At 41.7% G+C, this 24,974-nt stretch overlaps 1 protein-coding gene across 1 annotated transcript in view; it reads right to left on the bottom strand.

The window, feature by feature from the left end:
• dmxl2 (Dmx-like 2) overlaps positions 1 to 24,974 on the bottom strand; it is a 145,873-nt gene that overhangs the window by 96,464 nt on the left and 24,435 nt on the right. Inside the window, 9 exon segments of the mRNA XM_065011174.1 lie at positions 9,102 to 9,232; positions 9,355 to 9,431; positions 10,475 to 10,641; positions 10,644 to 10,665; positions 10,823 to 11,128; positions 14,373 to 14,555; positions 14,904 to 15,305; positions 19,612 to 19,817; positions 20,815 to 21,079. Of these exon segments, the coding sequence (XP_064867246.1) occupies positions 9,102 to 9,232; positions 9,355 to 9,431; positions 10,475 to 10,641; positions 10,644 to 10,665; positions 10,823 to 11,128; positions 14,373 to 14,555; positions 14,904 to 15,305; positions 19,612 to 19,817; positions 20,815 to 21,079 (1,759 nt within the window).

The raw sequence follows: 24,974 nt of genomic DNA, 5'->3' as shown, positions 1-24,974 counted from the left end.
TAGATAGTTATCTACTACAGAACCACAGACTGATCTAATGATATTATTAGATAGTTATGTATTACAGAACCACATTAGACTGATCTAATGATATTATTAGATAGTTATCTACTACAGAACCACATTAGACTGATCTAATGATATTATTAGATAGTTATCTACTACAGAACCACATTAGACTGATCTAATGATATTATTAGATAGTTATCTACTACAGAACCACAGACTGATCTAATGATATTATTAGATAGTTATCTACTACAGAACCACAGACTGATCTAATGATATTATTAGATAGTTATCTACTACAGAACCACATTAGACTGATCTAATGATATTATTAGATAGTTATGTATTACAGAACCACAGACTGATCTAATGATATTATTAGATAGTTATGTATTACAGAACCACAGACTGATCTAATGATATTATTAGATAGTTATGTATTACAGAACCACAGACTGATCTAATGATATTATTAGATAGTTATCTATTACAGAACCACATTAGACTGATCTAATGATATTATTAGATAGTTATCTACTACAGAACCACAGACTGATCTAATGATATTATTAGATAGTTATCTACTACAGAACCACATTAGACTGATCTAATGATATTATTAGATAGTTATCTACTACAGAACCACAGACTGATCTAATGATATTATTAGATAGTTATCTACTACAGAACCACATTAGACTGATCTAATGATATTATTAGATAGTTATCTACTACAGAACCACAGACTGATCTAATGATATTATTAGATAGTTATCTACTACAGAACCACAGACTGATCTAATGATATTATTAGATAGTTATCTATTACAGAACCACATTAGACTGATCTAATGATATTATTAGATAGTTATGTATTACAGAACCACAGACTGATCTAATGATATTATTAGATAGTTATCTACTACAGAACCACAGACTGATCTAATGATATTATTAGATAGTTATGTATTACAGAACCACATTAGACTGATCTAATGATATTATTAGATAGTTATCTACTACAGAACCACAGACTGATCTAATGATATTATTAGATAGTTATCTACTACAGAACCACATTAGACTGATCTAATGATATTATTAGATAGTTATCTACTATAGAACCACATTAGACTGATCTAATGATATTATTAGATAGTTATGTATTACAGAACCACAGACTGATCTAATGATATTATTAGATAGTTATCTACTACAGAACCACATTAGACTGATCTAATGATATTATTAGATAGTTATGTATTACAGAACCACAGACTGATCTAATGATATTATTAGATAGTTATCTACTACAGAACCACATTAGACTGATCTAATGATATTATTAGATAGTTATCTACTACAGAACCACAGACTGATCTAATGATATTATTAGATAGTTATCTACTACAGAACCACATTAGACTGATCTAATGATATTATTAGATAGTTATCTACTACAGAACCACATTAGACTGATCTAATGATATTATTAGATAGTTATCTACTACAGAACCACAGACTGATCTAATGATATTATTAGATAGTTATGTATTACAGAACCACAGACTGATCTAATGATATTATTAGATAGTTATCTACTACAGAACCACATTAGACTGATCTAATGATATTATTAGATAGTTATGTATTACAGAACCACAGACTGATCTAATGATATTATTAGATAGTTATCTACTACAGAACCACATTAGACTGATCTAATGATATTATTAGATAGTTATCTACTACAGAACCACATTAGACTGATCTAATGATATTATTAGATAGTTATCTACTACAGAACCACAGACTGATCTAATGATATTATTAGATAGTTATCTACTACAGAACCACATTAGACTGATCTAATGATATTATTAGATAGTTATCTACTACAGAACCACATTAGACTGATCTAATGATATTATTAGATAGTTATCTACTACAGAACCACAGACTGATCTAATGATATTATTAGATAGTTATCTACTACAGAACCACAGACTGATCTAATGATATTATTAGATAGTTATCTACTACAGAACCACAGACTGATCTAATGATATTATTAGATAGTTATCTATTACAGAACCACATTAGACTGATCTAATGATATTATTAGATAGTTATCTACTACAGAACCACATTAGACTGATCTAATGATATTATTAGATAGTTATGTATTACAGAACCACATTAGACTGATCTAATGATATTATTAGATAGTTATCTACTACAGAACCACAGACTGATCTAATGATATTATTAGATAGTTATCTACTACAGAACCACAGACTGATCTAATGATATTATTAGATAGTTATCTACTACAGAACCACATTAGACTGATCTAATGATATTATTAGATAGTTATCTACTACAGAACCACAGACTGATCTAATGATATTATTAGATAGTTATCTACTACAGAACCACAGACTGATCTAATGATATTATTAGATAGTTATCTACTACAGAACCACATTAGACTGATCTAATGATATTATTAGATAGTTATCTACTACAGAACCACAGACTGATCTAATGATATTATTAGATAGTTATCTACTACAGAACCACATTAGACTGATCTAATGATATTATTAGATAGTTATCTATTACAGAACCACAGACTGATCTAATGATATTATTAGATAGTTATCTACTACAGAACCACATTAGACTGATCTAATGATATTATTAGATAGTTATCTACTACAGAACCACATTAGACTGATCTAATGATATTATTAGATAGTTATCTACTACAGAACCACAGACTGATCTAATGATATTATTAGATAGTTATCTACTACAGAACCACATTAGACTGATCTAATGATATTATTAGATAGTTATCTACTACAGAACCACATTAGACTGATCTAATGATATTATTAGATAGTTATCTACTACAGAACCACAGACTGATCTAATGATATTATTAGATAGTTATCTACTACAGAACCACAGACTGATCTAATGATATTATTAGATAGTTATCTACTACAGAACCACAGACTGATCTAATGATATTATTAGATAGTTATGTATTACAGAACCACATTAGACTGATCTAATGATATTATTAGATAGTTATCTACTACAGAACCACAGACTGATCTAATGATATTATTAGATAGTTATCTACTACAGAACCACATTAGACTGATCTAATGATATTATTAGATAGTTATCTACTACAGAACCACAGACTGATCTAATGATATTATTAGATAGTTATCTACTACAGAACCACAGACTGATCTAATGATATTATTAGATAGTTATCTACTACAGAACCACATTAGACTGATCTAATGATATTATTAGATAGTTATCTACTACAGAACCACAGACTGATCTAATGATATTATTAGATAGTTATCTACTACAGAACCACAGACTGATCTAATGATATTATTAGATAGTTATCTACTACAGAACCACATTAGACTGATCTAATGATATTATTAGATAGTTATCTACTACAGAACCACAGACTGATCTAATGATATTATTAGATAGTTATCTACTACAGAACCACATTAGACTGATCTAATGATATTATTAGATAGTTATCTATTACAGAACCACAGACTGATCTAATGATATTATTAGATAGTTATCTACTACAGAACCACATTAGACTGATCTAATGATATTATTAGATAGTTATCTACTACAGAACCACATTAGACTGATCTAATGATATTATTAGATAGTTATCTACTACAGAACCACATTAGACTGATCTAATGATATTATTAGATAGTTATCTACTACAGAACCACATTAGACTGATCTAATGATATTATTAGATAGTTATCTACTACAGAACCACATTAGACTGATCTAATGATATTATTAGATAGTTATCTACTACAGAACCACATTAGACTGATCTAATGATATTATTAGATAGTTATGTATTACAGAACCACATTAGACTGATCTAATGATATTATTAGATAGTTATCTACTACAGAACCACATTAGACTGATCTAATGATATTATTAGATAGTTATCTATTACAGAACCACATTAGACTGATCTAATGATATTATTAGATAGTTATGTATTACAGAACCACATTAGACTGATCTAATGATATTATTAGATAGTTATCTACTACAGAACCACAGACTGATCTAATGATATTATTAGATAGTTATCTACTACAGAACCACATTAGACTGATCTAATGATATTATTAGATAGTTATCTACTACAGAACCACAGACTGATCTAATGATATTATTAGATAGTTATCTACTACAGAACCACATTAGACTGATCTAATGATATTATTAGATAGTTATCTACTACAGAACCACATTAGACTGATCTAATGATATTATTAGATAGTTATCTACTACAGAACCACATTAGACTGATCTAATGATATTATTAGATAGTTATGTATTACAGAACCACATTAGACTGATCTAATGATATTATTAGATAGTTATCTACTACAGAACCACATTAGACTGATCTAATAATATTATTAGATAGTTATCTACTACAGAACCACATTAGACTGATCTAATGATATTATTAGATAGTTATGTATTACAGAACCACAGACTGATCTAATGATATTATTAGATAGTTATGTATTACAGAACCACATTAGACTGATCTAATGATATTATTAGATAGTTATGTATTACAGAACCACAGACTGATCTAATGATATTATTAGATAGTTATCTACTACAGAACCACATTAGACTGATCTAATGATATTATTAGATAGTTATCTACTACAGAACCACAGACTGATCTAATGATATTATTAGATAGTTATCTACTACAGAACCACAGACTGATCTAATGATATTATTAGATAGTTATCTACTACAGAACCACATTAGACTGATCTAATGATATTATTAGATAGTTATGTATTACAGAACCACAGACTGATCTAATGATATTATTAGATAGTTATGTATTACAGAACCACATTAGACTGATCTAATGATATTATTAGATAGTTATCTACTACAGAACCACATTAGACTGATCTAATGATATTATTAGATAGTTATCTATTACAGAACCACATTAGACTGATCTAATGATATTATTAGATAGTTATGTATTACAGAACCACATTAGACTGATCTAATGATATTATTAGATAGTTATGTATTACAGAACCACATTAGACTGATCTAATGATATTATTAGATAGTTATCTACTACAGAACCACATTAGACTGATCTAATGATATTATTAGATAGTTATGTATTACAGAACCACATTAGACTGATCTAATGATATTATTAGATAGTTATCTACTACAGAACCACAGACTGATCTAATGATATTATTAGATAGTTATCTACTACAGAACCACATTAGACTGATCTAATGATATTATTAGATAGTTATCTACTACAGAACCACATTAGACTGATCTAATGATATTATTAGATAGTTATGTATTACAGAACCACATTAGACTGATCTAATGATATTATTAGATAGTTATCTACTACAGAACCACAGACTGATCTAATGATATTATTAGATAGTTATGTATTACAGAACCACATTAGACTGATCTAATGATATTATTAGATAGTTATCTACTACAGAACCACAGACTGATCTAATGATATTATTAGATAGTTATGTATTACAGAACCACAGACTGATCTAATGATATTATTAGATAGTTATCTACTACAGAACCACATTAGACTGATCTAATGATATTATTAGATAGTTATCTACTACAGAACCACATTAGACTGATCTAATGATATTATTAGATAGTTATCTACTACAGAACCACATTAGACTGATCTAATGATATTATTAGATAGTTATCTACTACAGAACCACAGACTGATCTAATGATATTATTAGATAGTTATCTACTACAGAACCACAGACTGATCTAATGATATTATTAGATAGTTATCTATTACAGAACCACATTAGACTGATCTAATGATATTATTAGATAGTTATGTATTACAGAACCACATTAGACTGATCTAATGATATTATTAGATAGTTATCTACTACAGAACCACAGACTGATCTAATGATATTATTAGATAGTTATGTATTACAGAACCACAGACTGATCTAATGATATTATTAGATAGTTATCTACTACAGAACCACATTAGACTGATCTAATGATATTATTAGATAGTTATCTACTACAGAACCACATTAGACTGATCTAATGATATTATTAGATAGTTATCTACTACAGAACCACATTAGACTGATCTAATGATATTATTAGATAGTTATCTACTACAGAACCACAGACTGATCTAATGATATTATTAGATAGTTATCTACTACAGAACCACAGACTGATCTAATGATATTATTAGATAGTTATGTATTACAGAACCACAGACTGATCTAATGATATTATTAGATAGTTATCTATTACAGAACCACAGACTGATCTAATGATATTATTAGATAGTTATGTATTACAGAACCACAGACTGATCTAATGATATTATTAGATAGTTATCTATTACAGAACCACAGACTGATCTAATGATATTATTAGATAGTTATGTATTACAGAACCACAGACTGATCTAATGATATTATTAGATAGTTATCTACTACAGAACCACATTAGACTGATCTAATGATATTATTAGATAGTTATGTATTACAGAACCACATTAGACTGATCTAATGATATTATTAGATAGTTATCTACTACAGAACCACATTAGACTGATCTAATGATATTATTAGATAGTTATGTATTACAGAACCACATTAGACTGATCTAATGATATTATTAGATAGTTATCTACTACAGAACCACATTAGACTGATCTAATGATATTATTAGATAGTTATCTACTACAGAACCACATTAGACTGATCTAATGATATTATTAGATAGTTATCTATTACAGAACCACATTAGACTGATCTAATGATATTATTAGATAGTTATGTATTACAGAACCACAGACTGATCTAATGATATTATTAGATAGTTATGTATTACAGAACCACAGACTGATCTAATGATATTATTAGATAGTTATGTATTACAGAACCACAGACTGATCTAATGATATTATTAGATAGTTATGTATTACAGAACCACAGACTGATCTAATGATATTATTAGATAGTTATGTATTACAGAACCACAGACTGATCTAATGATATTATTAGATAGTTATGTATTACAGAACCACAGACTGATCTAATGATATTATTAGATAGTTATGTATTACAGAACCACAGACTGATCTAATGATATTATTAGATAGTTATCTACTACAGAACCACAGACTGATCTAATGATATTATTAGATAGTTATCTACTACAGAACCACAGACTGATCTAATGATATTATTAGATAGTTATCTACTACAGAACCACATTAGACTGATCTAATGATATTATTAGATAGTTATGTATTACAGAACCACATTAGACTGATCTAATGATATTATTAGATAGTTATCTACTATAGAACCACAGACTGATCTAATGATATTATTAGATAGTTATCTACTATAGAACCACAGACTGATCTAATGATATTATTAGATAGTTATCTACTACAGAACCACAGACTGATCTAATGATATTATTAGATAGTTATGTATTACAGAACCACATTAGACTGATCTAATGATATTATTAGATAGTTATCTACTACAGAACCACATTAGACTGATCTAATAATATTATTAGATAGTTATGTATTACAGAACCACAGACTGATCTAATGATATTATTAGATAGTTATCTATTACAGAACCACATTAGACTGATCTAATGATATTATTAGATAGTTATGTATTACAGAACCACATTAGACTGATCTAATGATTAGAACCACATTAGACTGATCTAATGATATTATTAGATAGTTATCTATTACAGAACCACATTAGACTGATCTAATGATATTATTAGATAGTTATCTACTACAGAACCACATTAGACTGATCTAATGATATTATTAGATAGTTATGTATTACAGAACCACATTAGACTGATCTAATGATATTATTAGATAGTTATCTACTACAGAACCACATTAGACTGATCTAATGATATTATTAGATAGTTATCTACTACAGAACCACATTAGACTGATCTAATGATATTATTAGATAGTTATCTACTACAGAACCAGACTCTCTCACTGTTAGTCATCTCTGTTTCTGTCAGTCATCTCTGTCTCTCTGTTTCTGTCAGTCATCTCTGTCTCTCTGTTTCTGTCAGTCATCTCTGTCTCTCTGTTTCTGTCAGTCATCTCTGTCTCTCTGTTTCTGTCAGTCATCTCTGTCTGTTCTCTCAATTCAATTATTTTTGTCCTCTCCCTGTCCTCCCTCCCCTTCCCTCTTTCCCTACCTCTTGACAGATTCAGCAAACATAGCAGTCATGTTGTCCATTCAGCGGTCTGCTCAGACGATGATTTGATAGACATTCATTTACTGTGACTGGCAGAGCTGTGTGTGTACCTGGCCACTGTGTGGGGGCAGAGCTGTGTGTGTACCTGGCCACTGTGTGGGGGCAGAGCTGTGTGTGTACCTGGCCACTGTGTGGGGGCAGAGCTGTGTGTGTACCTGGCCACTGTGTGGGGCAGAGCTGTGTGTGTACCTGGCCACTGTGTGGGGGCAGAGCTGTGTGTGTAAATGGCCACTGTGTGGGGGCAGAGCTGTGTGTGTACCTGGCCACTGTGTGGGGGCAGAGCTGTGTGTGTACCTGGCCACTGTGTGGGGGCAGAGCTGTGTGTGTACCTGGCCACTGTGTGGGGGCAGAGCTGTGTGTGTACCTGGCCACTGTGTGGGGGCAGAGCTGTGTGTGTACCTGGCCACTGTGTGGGGGCAGAGCTGTGTGTGTAAATGGCCACTGTGTGGGGGCAGAGCTGTGTGTGTACCTGGCCACTGTGTGGGGGCAGAGCTGTGTGTGTACCTGGCCACTGTGTGGGGGCAGAGCTGTGTGTGTACCTGGCCACTGGGTGGGGGCAGAGCTGTGTGTGTACCTGGCCACTGCGCGGGGGCAGAGCTGTGTGTGTACCTGGCCACTGTGTGGGGGCAGAGCTGTGTGTGTACCTGGCCACTGCGCGGGGGCAGAGGTGGGTGTAGCATGCTCCTCGATGCTCTCAGTGCGTAGCCGTCTCCTCTCACTCAGCAGCAGGCCCTGGTACACCATCCCTGTAAACTGATTGGCCTCTGCCTGGCTGCTGCAAGGTACCATGGGAAAGAGCCAAGGTCAGGATCAGACAGTCATAACAATTCATCTCAACAGGAAATGACAGTATGAACTCATACTATAGGTCATCAAAATGTGTGTGTGTGTGTGTACCTGTAGCTATGGCTGTCACACAGGGCTTGATAGATGCAGGCAGACAGAGAGGCAGCCAGGGTGTGTAGGAGATTCACCTGGAGAGATGAGAGACAAACTACACTCATCTCATCTCATGGAGGAACAAACCATTTCTAGATGAATAGCCAACATGAGACTATGACAGAAAGGTCTGCTGTGTGGGGATTTATCTTTGAATGAAGACTCCTTGTGACAATCATTTCTGTTGGCAGTTTAGTAGTGTGTTTTAAATGTGTGATTGTTTTGAACCCCCAGGCTGTCGTACTAACAGACCCATACATACCCTGTCGTACTACATACCCTGGCCCAGACCCATACATACCCTGTCGTACCAACAGACCCATACATACCCTGTCGTACCAACAGACCCATACATACCCTGTCGTACCAACAGACCCAGACCCATACATACCCTGTCGTACCAACAGACCCATACATACCCTGTCGTACCAACAGACCCATACATACCCTGTCGTACCAACAGATACCCATACATACCCTGTCGTACCAACAGACCCATACATACCCTGTCGTACCAACAGACCCATACATACCCTGTCGTACCAACAGACCCATACATACCCTGTCGTACCAACAGACCCATACATACAACAGACCCATACATACCCTGTCGTACCAACAGACCCATACATACCCTGTCGTACCAACAGACCCATACATACCCTGTCGTACCAACAGACCCATACATACCCTGTCGTACCAACAGACCCATACATACCCTGTCGTACCAACAGACCCATACATACCCTGTCGTACCAACAGACCCATACATACCCTGTCGTACCAACAGACCCATACATACCCTGTCGTACCAACAGACCCATACATACCCTGTCGTACCAACAGACCCATACATACCCTGACCAACAGACCCATACATACCCTGTCGTACCAACAGACCCATACATACCCTGTCGTACCAACAGACCCATACATACCCTGTCGTACCAACAGACCCATACATACCCTGTCGTACCAACAGACCCATACATACCCTGTCGTACCAACAGACCCATACATACCCTGTCGTACCAACAGACCCATACATACCCTGTCGTACTAACAGACCCATACATACCCTGTCGTCCATGAGGTCAGGGTGTGGAGGCAGCTCCATCTGTGTGATGGTGTGAAGGATGTCATGGATGTGGTTGCTAAGGTGGAGGACAGGGTTGGAGATCACTGTCTTGGTGGTGGCGATACTGGCTGAGAGGAGGGGGAGGGTGGTGGGGAGGGGCAGGGGGACTGAAGCTGTTTCACTGTAGTCTCCTGGAGGAGGGGAGGAGAGGGGAGAATAAGAGAAAGGAGAGACAAGGGGAAGAGAAGAGCAAGAATATATCAGAGAGGTGATACGGGGAGGGAGGGAGGGAGAGAGAGAGTGAGAGTGAGTGTGTCTGACCTGTGTGTGTGTTTCTTCAGCACCTACCTGTTGGCTCTCTTGCAGCAGGAAGATGAGCTCCATGCGCACTGAGGTGACCCCCCCTCCCTTGGCTCCGTGCAGGCTGCAGTAGGACAGGAAGACTCGGAGCAGAGCCTGGTTCTTCCTCAGCCACGCCTTCCTCCTCTCAGCATGAAGCTGCTTGGCTGCGAGACGCCTACGCCCCAGCTGGTGGCGCTCATACGCCCCCGCCTCCGTACCCCCGCCACCCCCCAGGGACTCCTCAAACACGTCCTCTACTCCTCCTCCATCATCCCATCTCTCCAGCTCCTGGCTCTCCTCCTTCCCCGTCACCTGAAGAAGAGAAGAGGACAAAGGGTTTGATCTTGATGCTGTTCTGGTACTGTAGCAGTAACAGTTACAGGAAATACTGTTTAATTCAACTCTATCCAGTTCTGGTACAGTATGTCTGATGAGACGTGGTGGTTAGGATCTAGTAGGTGACATGGTTGGGGTCAATTACATTTCAATACAGTCAATTCAGGAAGTAATTTTGGGAAAAAAAGCAGAAATGTGCAACCCTCTGAGTGTCCTTTAAAGGGAGCTGTGTACCTTGTAGTGGCAGATGAAGTGTGTGTGTACCTTGTAGTGGCAGATGGTGTGTGTGTGTGTACCTTGTAATGGCAGATGAGGTGTGTGTGTGTGTACCTTGTAATGGCAGATGAAGTGTGTGTCTACCTTGTAATGGCAGATGAAGTGTGTGTGTACCTTGTAGTTGCAGATGAAGTGTGTGTGTGTACCTTGTAATGGCAGATGAAGTGTGTGTGTGCCTTGTGGTGGCAGATGAAGTGTGTGTACCTTGTAGCTGCAGATGAAGTGTGTGTGTGTACCTTGTAGCTGCAGATGAAGTGTGTGTGTGTACCTTGTAGCTGCAGATGCAGTGTGTGTGTGTGTGTACGTTGTAGTGGCAGATGGTGTGTGTGTGTACCTTGTAGTGGCAGATGGTGTATGTGTGTACCTTGTAGTGGCAGATGGTGTGTGTGTGTACCTTGTAGTGGCAGATGGTGTGTGTGTACCTTGTAGTGGCAGATGGTGTGTGTGTACCTTGTAGTGGCAGATGGTGTGTGTATACCTTGTTGGGGCAGATGGTGTGTGTGTACCTTGTACTGGCAGTTGGTGTGTGTGTGTGTGGGTGTACCTTGTAGTGGCAGATGGTGTGTGTGCACCTTGTAGTGGCAGATGGTGTGTGTGCGGCTTGTAGTGGCAGATGGTGTTTTGTGTACCTTGTAGTGGCAGATGCTGTGTGTGTACCTTGTAGTGGCAGATGGTGTATGTGTGTACCTTGTAGTGGCAGATGCTGTGTGTGTGTGTGTACCTTGTAGTGGCAGATGGTGTGTTTGTGTGTACCTTGTAGAGGCAGATGGTGTGTGTGTGTACCTTGTAGTGGCAGATGGTGTGTGTGTACCTTGTAGTGGCAGATGCTGTGTGTGTGTACCTTGTAGTGGCAGATGGTGTATGTGTGTACCTTGTAGTGGCAGATGGTGTATTTGTGTGTACCTTGTAGAGGCAGATGGTGTGTGTGTGTACCTTGTAGTGGCATATGGTGTGTGTGTGTACCTTGTAGTGGCAGATGCTGTGTGTGTGTACCTTGTAGTGGCAGATGGTGTATGTGTGTACCTTGTAGTGGCAGATGCTGTGTGTGTGTGCACCTTGTAGTGGCAGATGGTGTATGTGTGTGTGTACCTTGTAGTGGCAGATGGTGTATGTGTGTGTACCTTGTAGTGGCAGATGGTGTATGTGTGTGTACCTTGTAGTGGCAGATGGTGTATGTGTGTACCTTGTAGTGGCAGATGGTGTGTGTGTGTGTACCTTGTAGTGGCAGATGCTGTGTGTGTGTGTGTGTACCTTGTAGTGGCAGATGCTGTGTGTGTGTACCTTATGGTGGCAGATGCTGTGTGTGTGTACCTTGTGGTGGCAGATGCTGTGTGTGTGTGTACCTTGTAGTGGCAGATGGTGTGTTGTGTGTGTACCTTGCACTGGCAGATGGTGTGTGTGTGTACCTTGTAGTGGCAGATGCTGTGTGTGTGTACCTTGTGGTGGCAGATGCTGTGTGTGTGTGTGTACCTTGTGGTGGCAGATGGTGTGTTTGTGTGTACTTTGTAGAGGCAGATGGTGTGTGTGTGTACCTTGTAGTGGCAGATGGTGTGTGTGTGTGTGTACCTTGTGGTGGCAGATGCTGTGTGTGTGTGTACCTTGTGGTGGCAGATGCTGTGTGTGTGTGTACCTTGTAGTGGCAGATGCTGTGTGTGTGTGTACCTTGTAGTGGCAGATGGTGTGTGTTTGTACCTTGCAGTGGCAGATGGTGTGTGTGTGTATGTGTACCTTGTGGTGGCAGATGCTGTGTGTGTGTGCCTTGTAGTGGCAGATGCTGTGTGTGTGTGTACCTTGTAGTGGCAGATGCTATGTGTGTGTACCTTGTAGTGGCAGATGGTGTGTGTGTGTACCTTGTAGTTGCAGATGCTGTGTGGGTGTACCTTGTAGTGGCAGATGGTGTGTGTGTGTGTACCTTGTAGTGGCAGATGGTGTGTGTGTGTACCTTGTGGTGGCAGATGGTGTGTGTGCGTGTGTACCTTGTGGTGGCAGATGGTGTGTGTGCGTGTGTACCTTGTGGTGGCAGATGCTGTGTGTGTGTGTACCTTGTAGTGGCAGATGGTGTGTGTGTGTGTACTTTGTAGAGGCAGATGGTGTGTGTGTGTACCTTGTAGTGGCAGATGGTGTGTGTGTGTGTGTACCTTGTGGTGGCAGATGCTGTGTGTGTGTACCTTGTGGTGGCAGATGGTGTGTGTGTACCTTGTGGTGGCAGATGCTGTGTGTGTGTGTACCTTGTAGTGGCAGATGCTGTGTGTGTGTGTACCTTGTAGTGGCAGATGGTGTGTGTGTGTACCTTGCAGTGGCAGATGGTGTGTGTGTACCTTGTAGTGGCAGATGCTGTGTGTGTGTACCTTGTAGTGGCAGATGGTGTGTGTGTACCTTGTAGTGGCAGATGGTGTGTGTGTACCTTGTAGTGGCAGATGCTGTGTGGGTGTACCTTGTAGTGGCAGATGCTGTGTGGGTGTACCTTGTGGTGGCAGATGCTGTGTGGGTGTACCTTGTAGTGGCAGATGCTGTGTGGGTGTACCGTGTAGTGGCAGATGCTGTGTGTGTGTACCTTGTAGTGGCAGATGGTGTGTGTGTACCTTGTAGTGGCAGATGGTGTGTGTGTGTACCTTGTAGTGGCAGATGGTGTGTGTGTGTACCTTGTAGTGGCATATGGTGTGTGTGTGTACCTTGTAGTGGCAGATGGTGTGTGTGTGTACCGTGTAGTGGCAGATGGTGTGTGTGTGTACCGTGTAGTGGCAGATGGTGTGTGTGTGTACCTTGTAGTGGCAGATGGTGTGTGTGTGTACCTTGTAGTGGCAGATGGTGTGTGTGTGTACCTTGTAGTTGCAGATGGTGTGTGTGTGTACCTTGTAGTGGCAGATGGTGTGTGTGTGTGTACCTTGTAGTGGCAGATGGTGTGTGTGTGTACCTTGTAGTGGCAGATGGTGTGTGTGTGTACCTTGTAGTTGCAGATGCGGTGCATGGCCCCTATCTCCTTCTCTAACCAGCTGTAAAGCTGAAAGCGCAGCTTCCCTCCGTCCACCTCATAGCCCGTAGCTAACGTCCTGAGCTCTGTCATCAGTATCTTCAGGCACGCTCTGAACTTCAGCTGCTCTGCGATCACGTCCACCTCAGACTCACCCTGAGAGCAGAGATGCTTCTGGAAATATGTAGCACTTAACTGTCATAATAACTCTATATTAACAGTGTCATACCTATATAATATTCTTACAGAAAAAAATCATATTTTTAATTAGACTGATACATTAGATATTTTCAATAAACCAGAAAATGATTTATCGTGTTAAAAAAATGAAATGATCTTTTTGGATGATACGTTAACAGACAAGGAACTCCCAACACTACTTTTTTCACTATCACAGAGCTTATGTATCAACTCGGTTTTCTTTTAAAGTCATCTCAACAGTCAATTATATTGACTTGTGGTTATACTGACTAGTGGTTATATTGATGATGTCGCCAGCCCTACCTGAGAGTCCTCTCTCTGCAGCCCAGGTGGTCTCACCCCCCCAGACCCCTCGTCAGCTTTAGTCTCCACATCAGTCTTCTTCATTGTCAGACCCCCATCAGTATCATCTTCATCGTTCTTATCATCTCCCCAGTCTAGCTGGAGTCCATCGTCCTCCACTTTGACCAGAGGCTGGCTCCAGTCCAGTGTGGCTGAGCTCTCCTCTGTACCCCAGGCAGGATTGGCCTTAACTGGGGCAGGAGAGGCCCAGTCCAGGGCCCCCTGGTTCCCATTCTCCAGGGGCAGGCTAGAGCTGACGTTGGCCATGGAAGAACCTTTATTTAGGGGGGACGAGGAGACCGACTTCTTGGTCACCTTGGGGATCTTAGAGAGCACCTCCAGGGCAAGCACTGGACAGCCCACCTTTATTACAAAACAGAATAACACTATTAGTAACATTAGTAAGTAGCCTTCCACGAGCCGAAACCGCTCATATGGCAGAAGCCTCCTGTTTCTGTAGGGTGAGGCAGCTTAATGTACTGTAAAACCCCCTGGACAGGACACTACTCGATCTCCTGTTTCTGTATGGTGAGGGAGTTTGATGTACAGTACACCCCCTGGACAGGACACTAGTCTATCTCCTGTTTCTGTAGGGTGAGACAGCTTGATGTACCAGTACACCCCCTGGACAGGACACTAGTCTATCTCCTGTTTCTGTAGGGTGAGACAGCTTGATGTACCAGTACACCCCCTGGACAGGACACTAGTCTATCTCCTGTTTCTGTAGGGTGAGGCAGCTTGGTGTACCAGTACACCCCCTGGACAGGACACTAGTCTATCTCCTGTTTCTGTAGGGTGAGACAGCTTGATGTACCAGTACACCCCTGGACAGGACACTAGTCTATCTCCTGTTTCTGTAGGGTGAGACAGCTTGATGTACCAGTACACCCCCTGGACAGGACACTAGTCTATCTCCTGTTTCTGTAGGGTGAGACAGCTTGATGTACCAGTACACCCCCTGGATAGGACACTAGTCTATCTCCTGTTTCTGTAGGGTGAGGCAGCTTGATGTACTGTAAAACCCCCTGGACAGGACACTAGTCTCCCTCCTGTTTCTGTATGGTGAGGCAGTTTGATGTACAGTACACCCCCTGGACAGGACACTAGTCTATCTCCTGTTTCTGTAGGGTGAGGCAGTTTGATGTACAGTACACCCCCTGGACAGGACACTAGTCTATCTCCTGTTTCTGTAGGGTGAGACAGCTTGATGTACCAGTACACCCCCTGGACAGGACACTAGTCTATCTCCTGTTTCTGTAGGGTGAGGCAGCTTGATGTACTGTAAAACCCCCTGGACAGGACACTAGTCTATCTCCTGTTTCTGTAGGGTGAGGCAGCTTGATGTACCAGTACACCCCCTGGACAGGACACTAGTCTATCTCCTGTTTCTGTAGGGTGAGACAGCTTGACGTACCAGTACGCCCCCTGGACAGGACACTAGTCTATCTCCTGTTTCTGTAGGGTGAGACAGCTTGATGTACCAGTACACCCCCTGGATAGGACACTAGTCTATCTCCTGTTTCTGTAGGGTGAGGCAGCTTGATGTACCAGTACACCCCCTGGACAGGACACTAGTCTATCTCCTGTTTCTGTAGGGTGAGGCAGTTTGATGTACCAGTACACCCCCTGGACAGGACACTAGTCTATCTCCTGTTTCTGTAGGGTGAGGCAGTTTGATGTACCAGTACACCCCCTGGACAGGACACTAGTCTATCTCCTGTTTCTGTAGGGTGAGGCAGCTTGATGTACTGTAAAACCCCCTGGACAGTACACTAGTCTATCTCCTGTTTCTGTAGGGTGAGACAGCTTGATGTACCAGTACACCCCCTGGATAGGACACTAGTCTATAGCAGGGCCTTACCCCCAATATATCTATTTTTTAGTAACATTACTTTTAGATGAATTAACTTATCCTTTATTTATAAAAGGTGAGAAAAATGATACTAATCTTAAAATACTGTTAGTCTACAATGACTATAGTTTTTAATGCCGTGCCACATTACACCTTATAATAAGTGCTATACTACAGCCGTGGCCAAAAGTTTTGAGAATGACACAAATATTAACTTTCCCAAAGTTTGCTGCTTCAGTGTCTTCAGATATTTTAGTCAGTTACTATGGAATACTGAAGTACAATTAAGAGGATTTCATAAGTGTCAAAGGCTTTTATTGACAATTCCATGAAGTTGATGCAAAGAGTCAATATTTGCAGTGTTGACCCTTCTCTTTCAAGACCTCTGCAATATGCCCTGGCATGCTGATGCCAAGACCTCTGCAATCTGCCCTGGCATGCTGATGCCAAGACCTCTGCAATCTGCCCTGGCATGCTGATGCCAAGACCTCTGCAATCTGCCACATATTGACTGATGGCAGCCCATTCTTGCATTATCAATGCTTGGAGTTTGCCAGAATTTGTGTGTTTTTGTTTGTCCACCCGCCTCTTGAGGATTGACCACAAGTTCTCTGGGATTAAGGTCTGGGGAGACCGTTCCTGGCCATGGACCCAAAATATCGATGTTTTGTTCCCCGAGCCACTTAGTTATCACTTTTGCCTTATGGCAAGGTGCTCCATCATGCTGGAAAAGGCATTGTTCGTCACCAAACTGTTCCTGGATGGTTGGGAGAAGTTGCTCTCGGAGGATGTGTTGGTACCATTCTTTATTCATGGCTGTGTTCTTAAGGCAAAATTGTGAGTGAGCCCACTCCCTTGGCTGAGAAGCAACCCCACACATGAATGGTCTCAGGATGCTTTACTGTTGGCATGACACAGGACTGATGGTAGCGCTCACCTTGTCTTCTCCGGATAAGCTTTTTCCGGATTCCCCAAACAATCGGAAAGGGGATTCATCAGAGAAAATGACTTTACCCCAGTCTTCAGCAGTTGAATCCCTATACCTTTTGCAGAATATCAGTCTGTCCCTGATGTTTTTCCTGGAGAGAAGTGGCTTCTTTGCTGCCCTTCTTGACACCAGAACATCCTCCAAAAGTCAAAGGACTTTCTTGGGAGCCCTGAAGCCTTCTTCACAACAATTGAACCGCTCTCCTTGAAGTTCTTGATGATCCGATAAATGGTTGATTTAGGTGCAATCTTACTGGCAGCAATATCCTTGCCTGTGAAGCCCTTTTTGTGTAAAGCAATGATGACGGCACGTGTTTCCTTGCAGGTAACCATGGTTGACAGAGGAAGAACAATAATTCCTAGCACCACCCTCCTTTTGAAGCTTCCAGTCGGAGCTCAAATCTGCATGACAGAGTGATCTCCATCCTTGTCCTCGTCAACACTCACACCTGTGTTAACGAGAGAATCGCTGAAATGCAGTGGAAATGTTTTTTGGAGATTCAGTTCATTTGCATGGCAAAGAGGGACTTTGCAATTAATTGCAATTCCTCTGATCACTCTTCATAACATTCTGGAGTATATGCAACTTAACATCATACAAACTGAGGCAGCAGACTTTGTGAAAATTAATATTTGTGTCATTCTCAAAACCTTTGGCCACGACTGTACAGGTATAATACAATATCGTTTTTTAACCACTTAGTCCTATAGGGGCAGTATTTCATTTTTGGATAAAAAGACGTGCCCGTTTTAAGCGCAATATTTTGTCACGAAAAGATGCTCGAATATGCTTGGAATTGATAGCTTTGGAAAGAAGACAGTCTTACGTTTCCAGAAATGCAAAGATTTTCACTGTGAGTCCCTTAGAACAAATGTTTCGGGCAAAACCAAGATGTATGACCGACCAGGAAATGCACAGGATTTCTGAGGCTACGTTTTCCATGATCGCCTTATATGGCTGTGAATGCGACAGGAATGAACGGACTCTTTCTCTTGTTTCCCCAAGGTCTCTGCAGCATTGTGACGTATTTGTAGGCATATCATTGGAAGATTGACCATAAGAGACTACAATTGCCAGGTGTCCCTCTTGGTGTCTGCGTGGCAATTGGTGCGCAAAAGACAGGTCCCAGTATTTTTCCATTCACTTCTCAGAACGAGGCAAGATACAAGGACGGTGCTTTCAATGGAGAGAAATATGACAAACCACCTTCAGGATTGATTCAAACAACGTTTTCCATGTTTCAGTCAATATTATGGAGTTAATTCGGAAAAAAGTTTGACATGTAGGTGACTGAATTTTCGGTTAGTTTCGGTAGCCATATGCATAGTAACAAAAGGGAACGATGTGTCCTACACAAGAATCTTTCAGGAAAAACTGGACATCTGCTATGTAACAGAGTCTCCTCATTGAAACATCTGAAGTTCTTCAAAGGTAAATTATTTTATTTGATTCCTTGGCTGGTTTTTGTGAATATGTTGCGTGCTAAATGCTAATGCTAACGCTAAGCTAGCCATCACCACTCTTACACAAATTAGTGATTTTCTCTGGTTCTAAAGCATATTTTGAAAATCTGAGACGACAGGATTGTTAAGAAAAGGATAAGCTTGAGAACAGGCATATTTATTTCGTTTCATTTGCGATTTTTAAAAATCGCTAACGTTGCGTTATGCTAATGAGCTTGAGGCTGTAGTAACGATACCGTATGCGGGATGGGGCGTACTATCAGGTTAAGTGGTCAACTTTGTGTTATCTTCGATGCTTCTAAATGCATTGTATCCATGTGTGGTTGAATTGTGTTATTAAATGATTGATTAAAACAAATCAAAGACCTTGAAGTGTGCGTTGGCGGTGGTGAAGAAGAGTTTGCGTTCGATGAGGTTGATCTCGTCGACGCTGCTCTTCTCCGAGGTGAGGCCTAGTGATGATGTCACAGCACCATCAGGGGACGCGTAGTGGCGGCGGATGATCAGGGGGTGTGTCCTCAGGTAGTTATAGAAACTAAATACCACTGGGTTACACGACTTCACCATCACATCTGGGAGGGGGGGTTAGAGAGGGAAAAGGGGAGGGGGAGAGTGGGAGAGAGGAGGAGAGGGAGAGAGGGGGAGAGAAGGGGAGGGGAGGGATAGGGAGAGAAGGGGAGGGGGAGGGGATGGGGAGAGGAGGGGATGGGGAGAGAAGGGAGGGGAGGGATAGGGAGAGAAGGGGAGGGATGGGGAGAGAAGGGGAGGGAAAGGGAGAGAAGGGGAGGGATAGGGAGAGAAGGGGAGGGATAGGGAGAGAAGGGGAGGGATAGGGAGAGAAGGAGGGGGGGAGAAGGGATAGGGAGAGAAGGGGGAGGGATAGGGAGAGAAGGGGAGGGATATGGAGAGAAGGGGGAGGGATAGGGAGAGAAGGGGGGGGTGGGGTGAGAAGGGGAGGGGAGGGGGAGAGAAGGGGGAGGGGAGGGGGAGAGAAGGGGGAGGGAGGGGGAGAGAAGGGGAGGGGAGGGGAGGGATAGGGAGAGAAGGGGAGGGATAGGGAGAGAAGGGGATGGATAGGGAGAGAAGGGGGGGAGAAGGGGAGGGGGGGGAGAGAATGGGAGGGAGGGATAGGGAGAGAAGGGGAGGGAGGGATAGGGAGAGAAGGGGAGGGGAGGGATAGGGAGAGAAGGGGAGGGAGGGATAGGGAGAGAAGGGGAGGGATAGGGAGGGATAGGGAGAGAAGGGGAGGGAGGGATAGGGAGAGAAGGGGAGGGATAGGGAGAGAAGGGGAGGGGAGGGATAGGGAGAGAAGGGGAGGGGAGGGATAGGGAGAGAAGGGGAGGGATAGGGAGAGAAGGGGAGGGGAGGGGATGGGGAGAGAAGGGGAGGGGAGGGGATGGGGAGAGAAGGGGGAGGGGAGGGGGAGAGAAGGGGGAGGGGAGGGATAGGGAGAAAGTAAGAGGTAGATAGAGGTCAATGCAAATCAATCCAGTTAGAATATAGCATCAGCACTCAGCTGAAACATCCCTGTCCTCTCTGAGGGTGTGATCTACCACCATGCTTGCTCACCTGGGTTCTCATCATCCTCTTTGGGGATGCACTCTAGCAGTGTGTCCAGGGCCTTGGTGTAGTCCTTCATGATCCAGAAGGCTATGCTGCGTAGGAATGGGTCCGGGTGTAGTTTGGTGCAGTGGTACCCTGACCCGTCCCTCTGGCAGCCCAAAACCTTCTCATACAGGATGGCTTGGCAGGTGGCACTGCTCTCATAGTCAGCCTCGTACAGCCTGGCTACTACCATGGCCAACTGGATATCTTCCATCTTCTCCAAGCACACCTAGAGAAGAGGGACAGTTACAGTACAGTTAGAGTAGAGGACAGTACAGTTAGAGTAGAGGGCAGTACAGTTAGAGTAGAGGGCAGTACAGTTAGAGTAGAGGACAGTACAGTTAGAGTAGAGGACAGTACAGTTAGAGTAGAGGACAGTACAGTTAGAGTAGAGGACAGTACAGTTAGAGTAGAGGACAGTAGAGTTAGAGTAGAGGACAGTAGAGTTAGAGTAGAGGACAGTACAGTTAGTGTAGAGGACAGTACAGTTAGTGTAGAGGACAGTACAGTTAGTGTAGAGGACAGTAAAGTTAGAGTAGAGGACAGTAAAGTTAGAGTAGAGGACAGTACAGTTAGAGTAGAGGACAGTACAGTTAGAGTAGAGGACAGTACAGTTAGAGTAGAGGACAGTACAGTTAGTGTAGAGGACAGTAAAGTTAGAGTAGAGGACAGTACAGTTAGAGTAGAGGACAGTACAGTTAGAGTAGAGGACAGTACAGTTAGAGTAGAGGGCAGTACAGTTAGAGTAGAGGGCAGTACAGTTAGAGTAGAGGACAGTACAGTTAGAGTAGAGGACAGTACAGTTAGAGTAGAGGACAGTACAGTTAGAGTAGAGGACAGTACAGTTAGTGTAGAGGACAGTACAGTTAGAGTAGAGGACAGTACAGTTAGAGTAGAGGACAGTACAGTTAGAGTAGAGGACAGTACAGTTAGAGTAGAGGACAGTACAGTTAGAGTAGAGGACAGTACAGTTAGAGTAGAGGACAGTACAGTTAGTGTAGAGAACAGTACAGTTAGAGTAGAGGACAGTTAAAGTTGGCCTGTGTTACATAAGGAATATACAGTTAAAGATGGCCTGTGTTACATAAGGAATATACAGTGCCTTGCAAAAGTATTCACCCCCCTTTTTTACCAAGCAAGACAGTTAAGAACAAATTCTTATTTTCAATGACGGCCTAGGAACAGTGGGTTAACTGCCTGTTCAGGGGCAGAACGAAAAATGTGTACCTTGTCAGCTCAGGGATTTGAACTTGCAACCTTTCGATTACTAGTCCAACGCTCTAACCACCTTGACATTTTTCCTATTTTGTTGCATTACAAAATGGATTTAAATTGATTAGTCCAAATTTGTGAAGTGAAATGGAAAAAAAATGACCTGTTTCAAAAATAAATTAAAAATTAAAAATGGAAAAGTGGTGCGTGTATATCACCCCCTTTACAATGAAGCCCCTAAATAAGATCTGGTGCAACCAATTACCTTCAGAAGTCACATAATTAGTTAAATAAAGTCCACCTGTGTGCAATCTAAGTGTCACATGATCTGTCACATGATCTCAGTATATATTTTTACACACCTGTTCAGAAAGGCCCCAGAGTCTGCAATACAACTAAGCAAGGGGCACCACCAAGCAAGCAGCACCATGAAGACCCAAGGAGCTCTCCAAACAGGTCAGGGACAAAGTTGTGGAGAAGTACAGATCGGGGTTGGGTTATAAAAAAATATCAGAAACTTTGAGCATCCCACAGAGCACCATTAAATCCATTATTAAACAATTTAAAGAAAATGGCACCACAACAAACCTGCCAAGAGAGGGCCGCCCACCAAAACTCACAGACCAGGCAAGGAGGGCATTCATCAGAGAGGCAACAAAGAGACAAAAGATAACCCTGAAGGAGCTGCAAAGCTCCACTGCAGAGATTGGAGTATCTGTCCATAGGACCACTAAGCTGTACACGCCACAGAGCTGGGCTTTACAGAAGAGTGGCCAGGCCAGAAAAAAGCCCATGCTTAAAAAAAAATAAGCAAACATGTTTGGTGTTCGCCAAAACGCATGTGGGAGACTCCCCAAACATATGGAAGAAGGTACTCTGGTCAGATTAAATTAAAATTGAGCTTTTTGGCTATCAAGGAAAATGTTATGTCTGGCACAAACCCAACACCTCGCATCACCCGAGAACACCATCCCCACAGTGAAGCATGGTGGTGGCAGCATCATGCTGTTGGGATGGTCTTCATAGGCAGGGAATGGGAAACTGGTCAGAATTGAAGGAATGCTGGATGGCGCTAAACACATAGAAATTCTTGAGGGAAACCCGTTTCAGTATTCCAGATATTTGAGACTGGGATGGAGGTTCACCTTCCAGCAGGACATTGGCCCTATGCATACTGCTAAAGCAACACTCAAGTGGTTTAAGGGGAAACATTTAAATGTTTTGGAATGGCCTAGTCAAAGACATGTCCCAAGAGACTTGCAGCTGTAATTGCTGCAAAAGGTGGGTCTACAAGCATTGACTTTGGGGGGGTGAATAGTTATGCACGCTCAAGTTTTCCGTTTTTTTGTCTTATTTCTTGTTTGTTTCACAATAAAAAATATTTTGCATCTTCAAAGTGGTTGGCATGTTGTGTAAATCAAATGATACAACCCCCCCAAAAATCTATTTTAATTCCAGGTTGTAAGGCAAGGGGTGAATACTTTAGCAAGCCACTGTAAAGGTAAGGTAAGTAAGTGACAGAGTAAAGGACAGTTAAGAGTAGAGGACAGTTAGAGTTGGCCTGTGTTGCTTTAGGAATATAAAGGCCTAGTAGAGAAGAGGACACTTAGAGGAGAGGACAGTTAGAGGAGAGGACAGTTAGAGGAGAGGACAGTATAAGAGGAGAGGACAGTATAAGAGGAGAGGACAGTAAGAGGAGAGGACAGTAAGAGGAGAGGACAGTAAGAGGAGAGGACAGTAAGAGGAGAGGACAGTAAGAGGAGAGGACATTTAGAGGAGAGGACAGTAAGAGGAGAGGACAGTAAGAGGAGAGGACAGTAAGAGGAGAGGACACTTAGAGGAGAGGACAGTAAGAGGAGAGGACAGTAAGAGGAGAGGACAGTTAGAGGAGAGGACAGTTAGAGGAGAGGACAGTTAGAGGAGAGGACAGTTAGAGGAGAGGACAGTAAGAGGAGAGGACAGTAAGAGGAGAGGACAGTAAGAGGAGAGGACAGTTAGAGGAGAGGACAGTTAGAGGAGAGGACAGTTAGAGGAGAGGACAGTTAGAGGAGAGGACAGTAAGAGGAGAGGACAGTTAGGAGAGGACAGTAAGAGGAGAGGACAGTAAGAGGAGAGGACAGTTAGAGGAGAGGACAGTTAGAGGAGAGGACAGTTAGAGGAGAGGACAGTAAGAGGAGAGGACAGTAAGAGGAGAGGACAGTAAGAGGAGAGGACAGTAAGAGGAGAGGACAGTAAGAGGAGAGGACAGTTAGAGGAGAGGACAGTAAGAGGAGAGGACAGTAAGAGGAGAGGACAGTAAGAGGAGAGGACAGTAAGAGGAGAGGACAGTAAGAGGAGAGGACAGTAAGAGGAGAGGACAGTAAGAGGAGAGGACAGTAAGAGGAGAGGACAGTAAGAGGAGAGGACATTTAGAGGAGAGGACAGTAAGAGGAGAGGACACTTAGAGGAGAGGACAGTAAGAGGAGAGGACACTTAGAGGAGAGGACAGTAAGAGGAGAGGACACTTAGAGGAGAGGACACTTAGAGGAGAGAACACTTAGAGGAGAGGACACTTAGAGGAGAGGACACTTAGAAGAGAGGACAGTTAGAGGAGAGGACAGTAAGAGGAGAGGACAGTAAGAGGAGAGGACAGTAAGAGGAGAGGACAGTAAGAGGAGAGGACAGTAAGAGGAGAGGACAGTTAGAGGAGAGGACAGTTAGAGGAGAGGACAGTAAGAGGAGAGGACAGTAAGAGGAGAGGACAGTAAGAGGAGAGGACAGTAAGAGGAGAGGACAGTAAGAGGAGAGGACAGTAAGAGGAGAGGACATTTAGAGGAGAGGACAGTAAGAGGAGAGGACACTTAGAGGAGAGGACAGTAAAGAGGAGAGGACACTTAGAGGAGAGGACAGTAAGAGGAGAGGACACTTAGAGG

This window comes from Oncorhynchus nerka, linkage group LG27 (genome assembly GCF_034236695.1).
Source record: "Oncorhynchus nerka isolate Pitt River linkage group LG27, Oner_Uvic_2.0, whole genome shotgun sequence".
Lineage (NCBI taxonomy): Eukaryota > Metazoa > Chordata > Actinopteri > Salmoniformes > Salmonidae > Oncorhynchus > Oncorhynchus nerka.
Note: the sequence above shows the minus strand (reverse complement) of the source record. Positions and strands in the feature narration are given on the sequence as shown.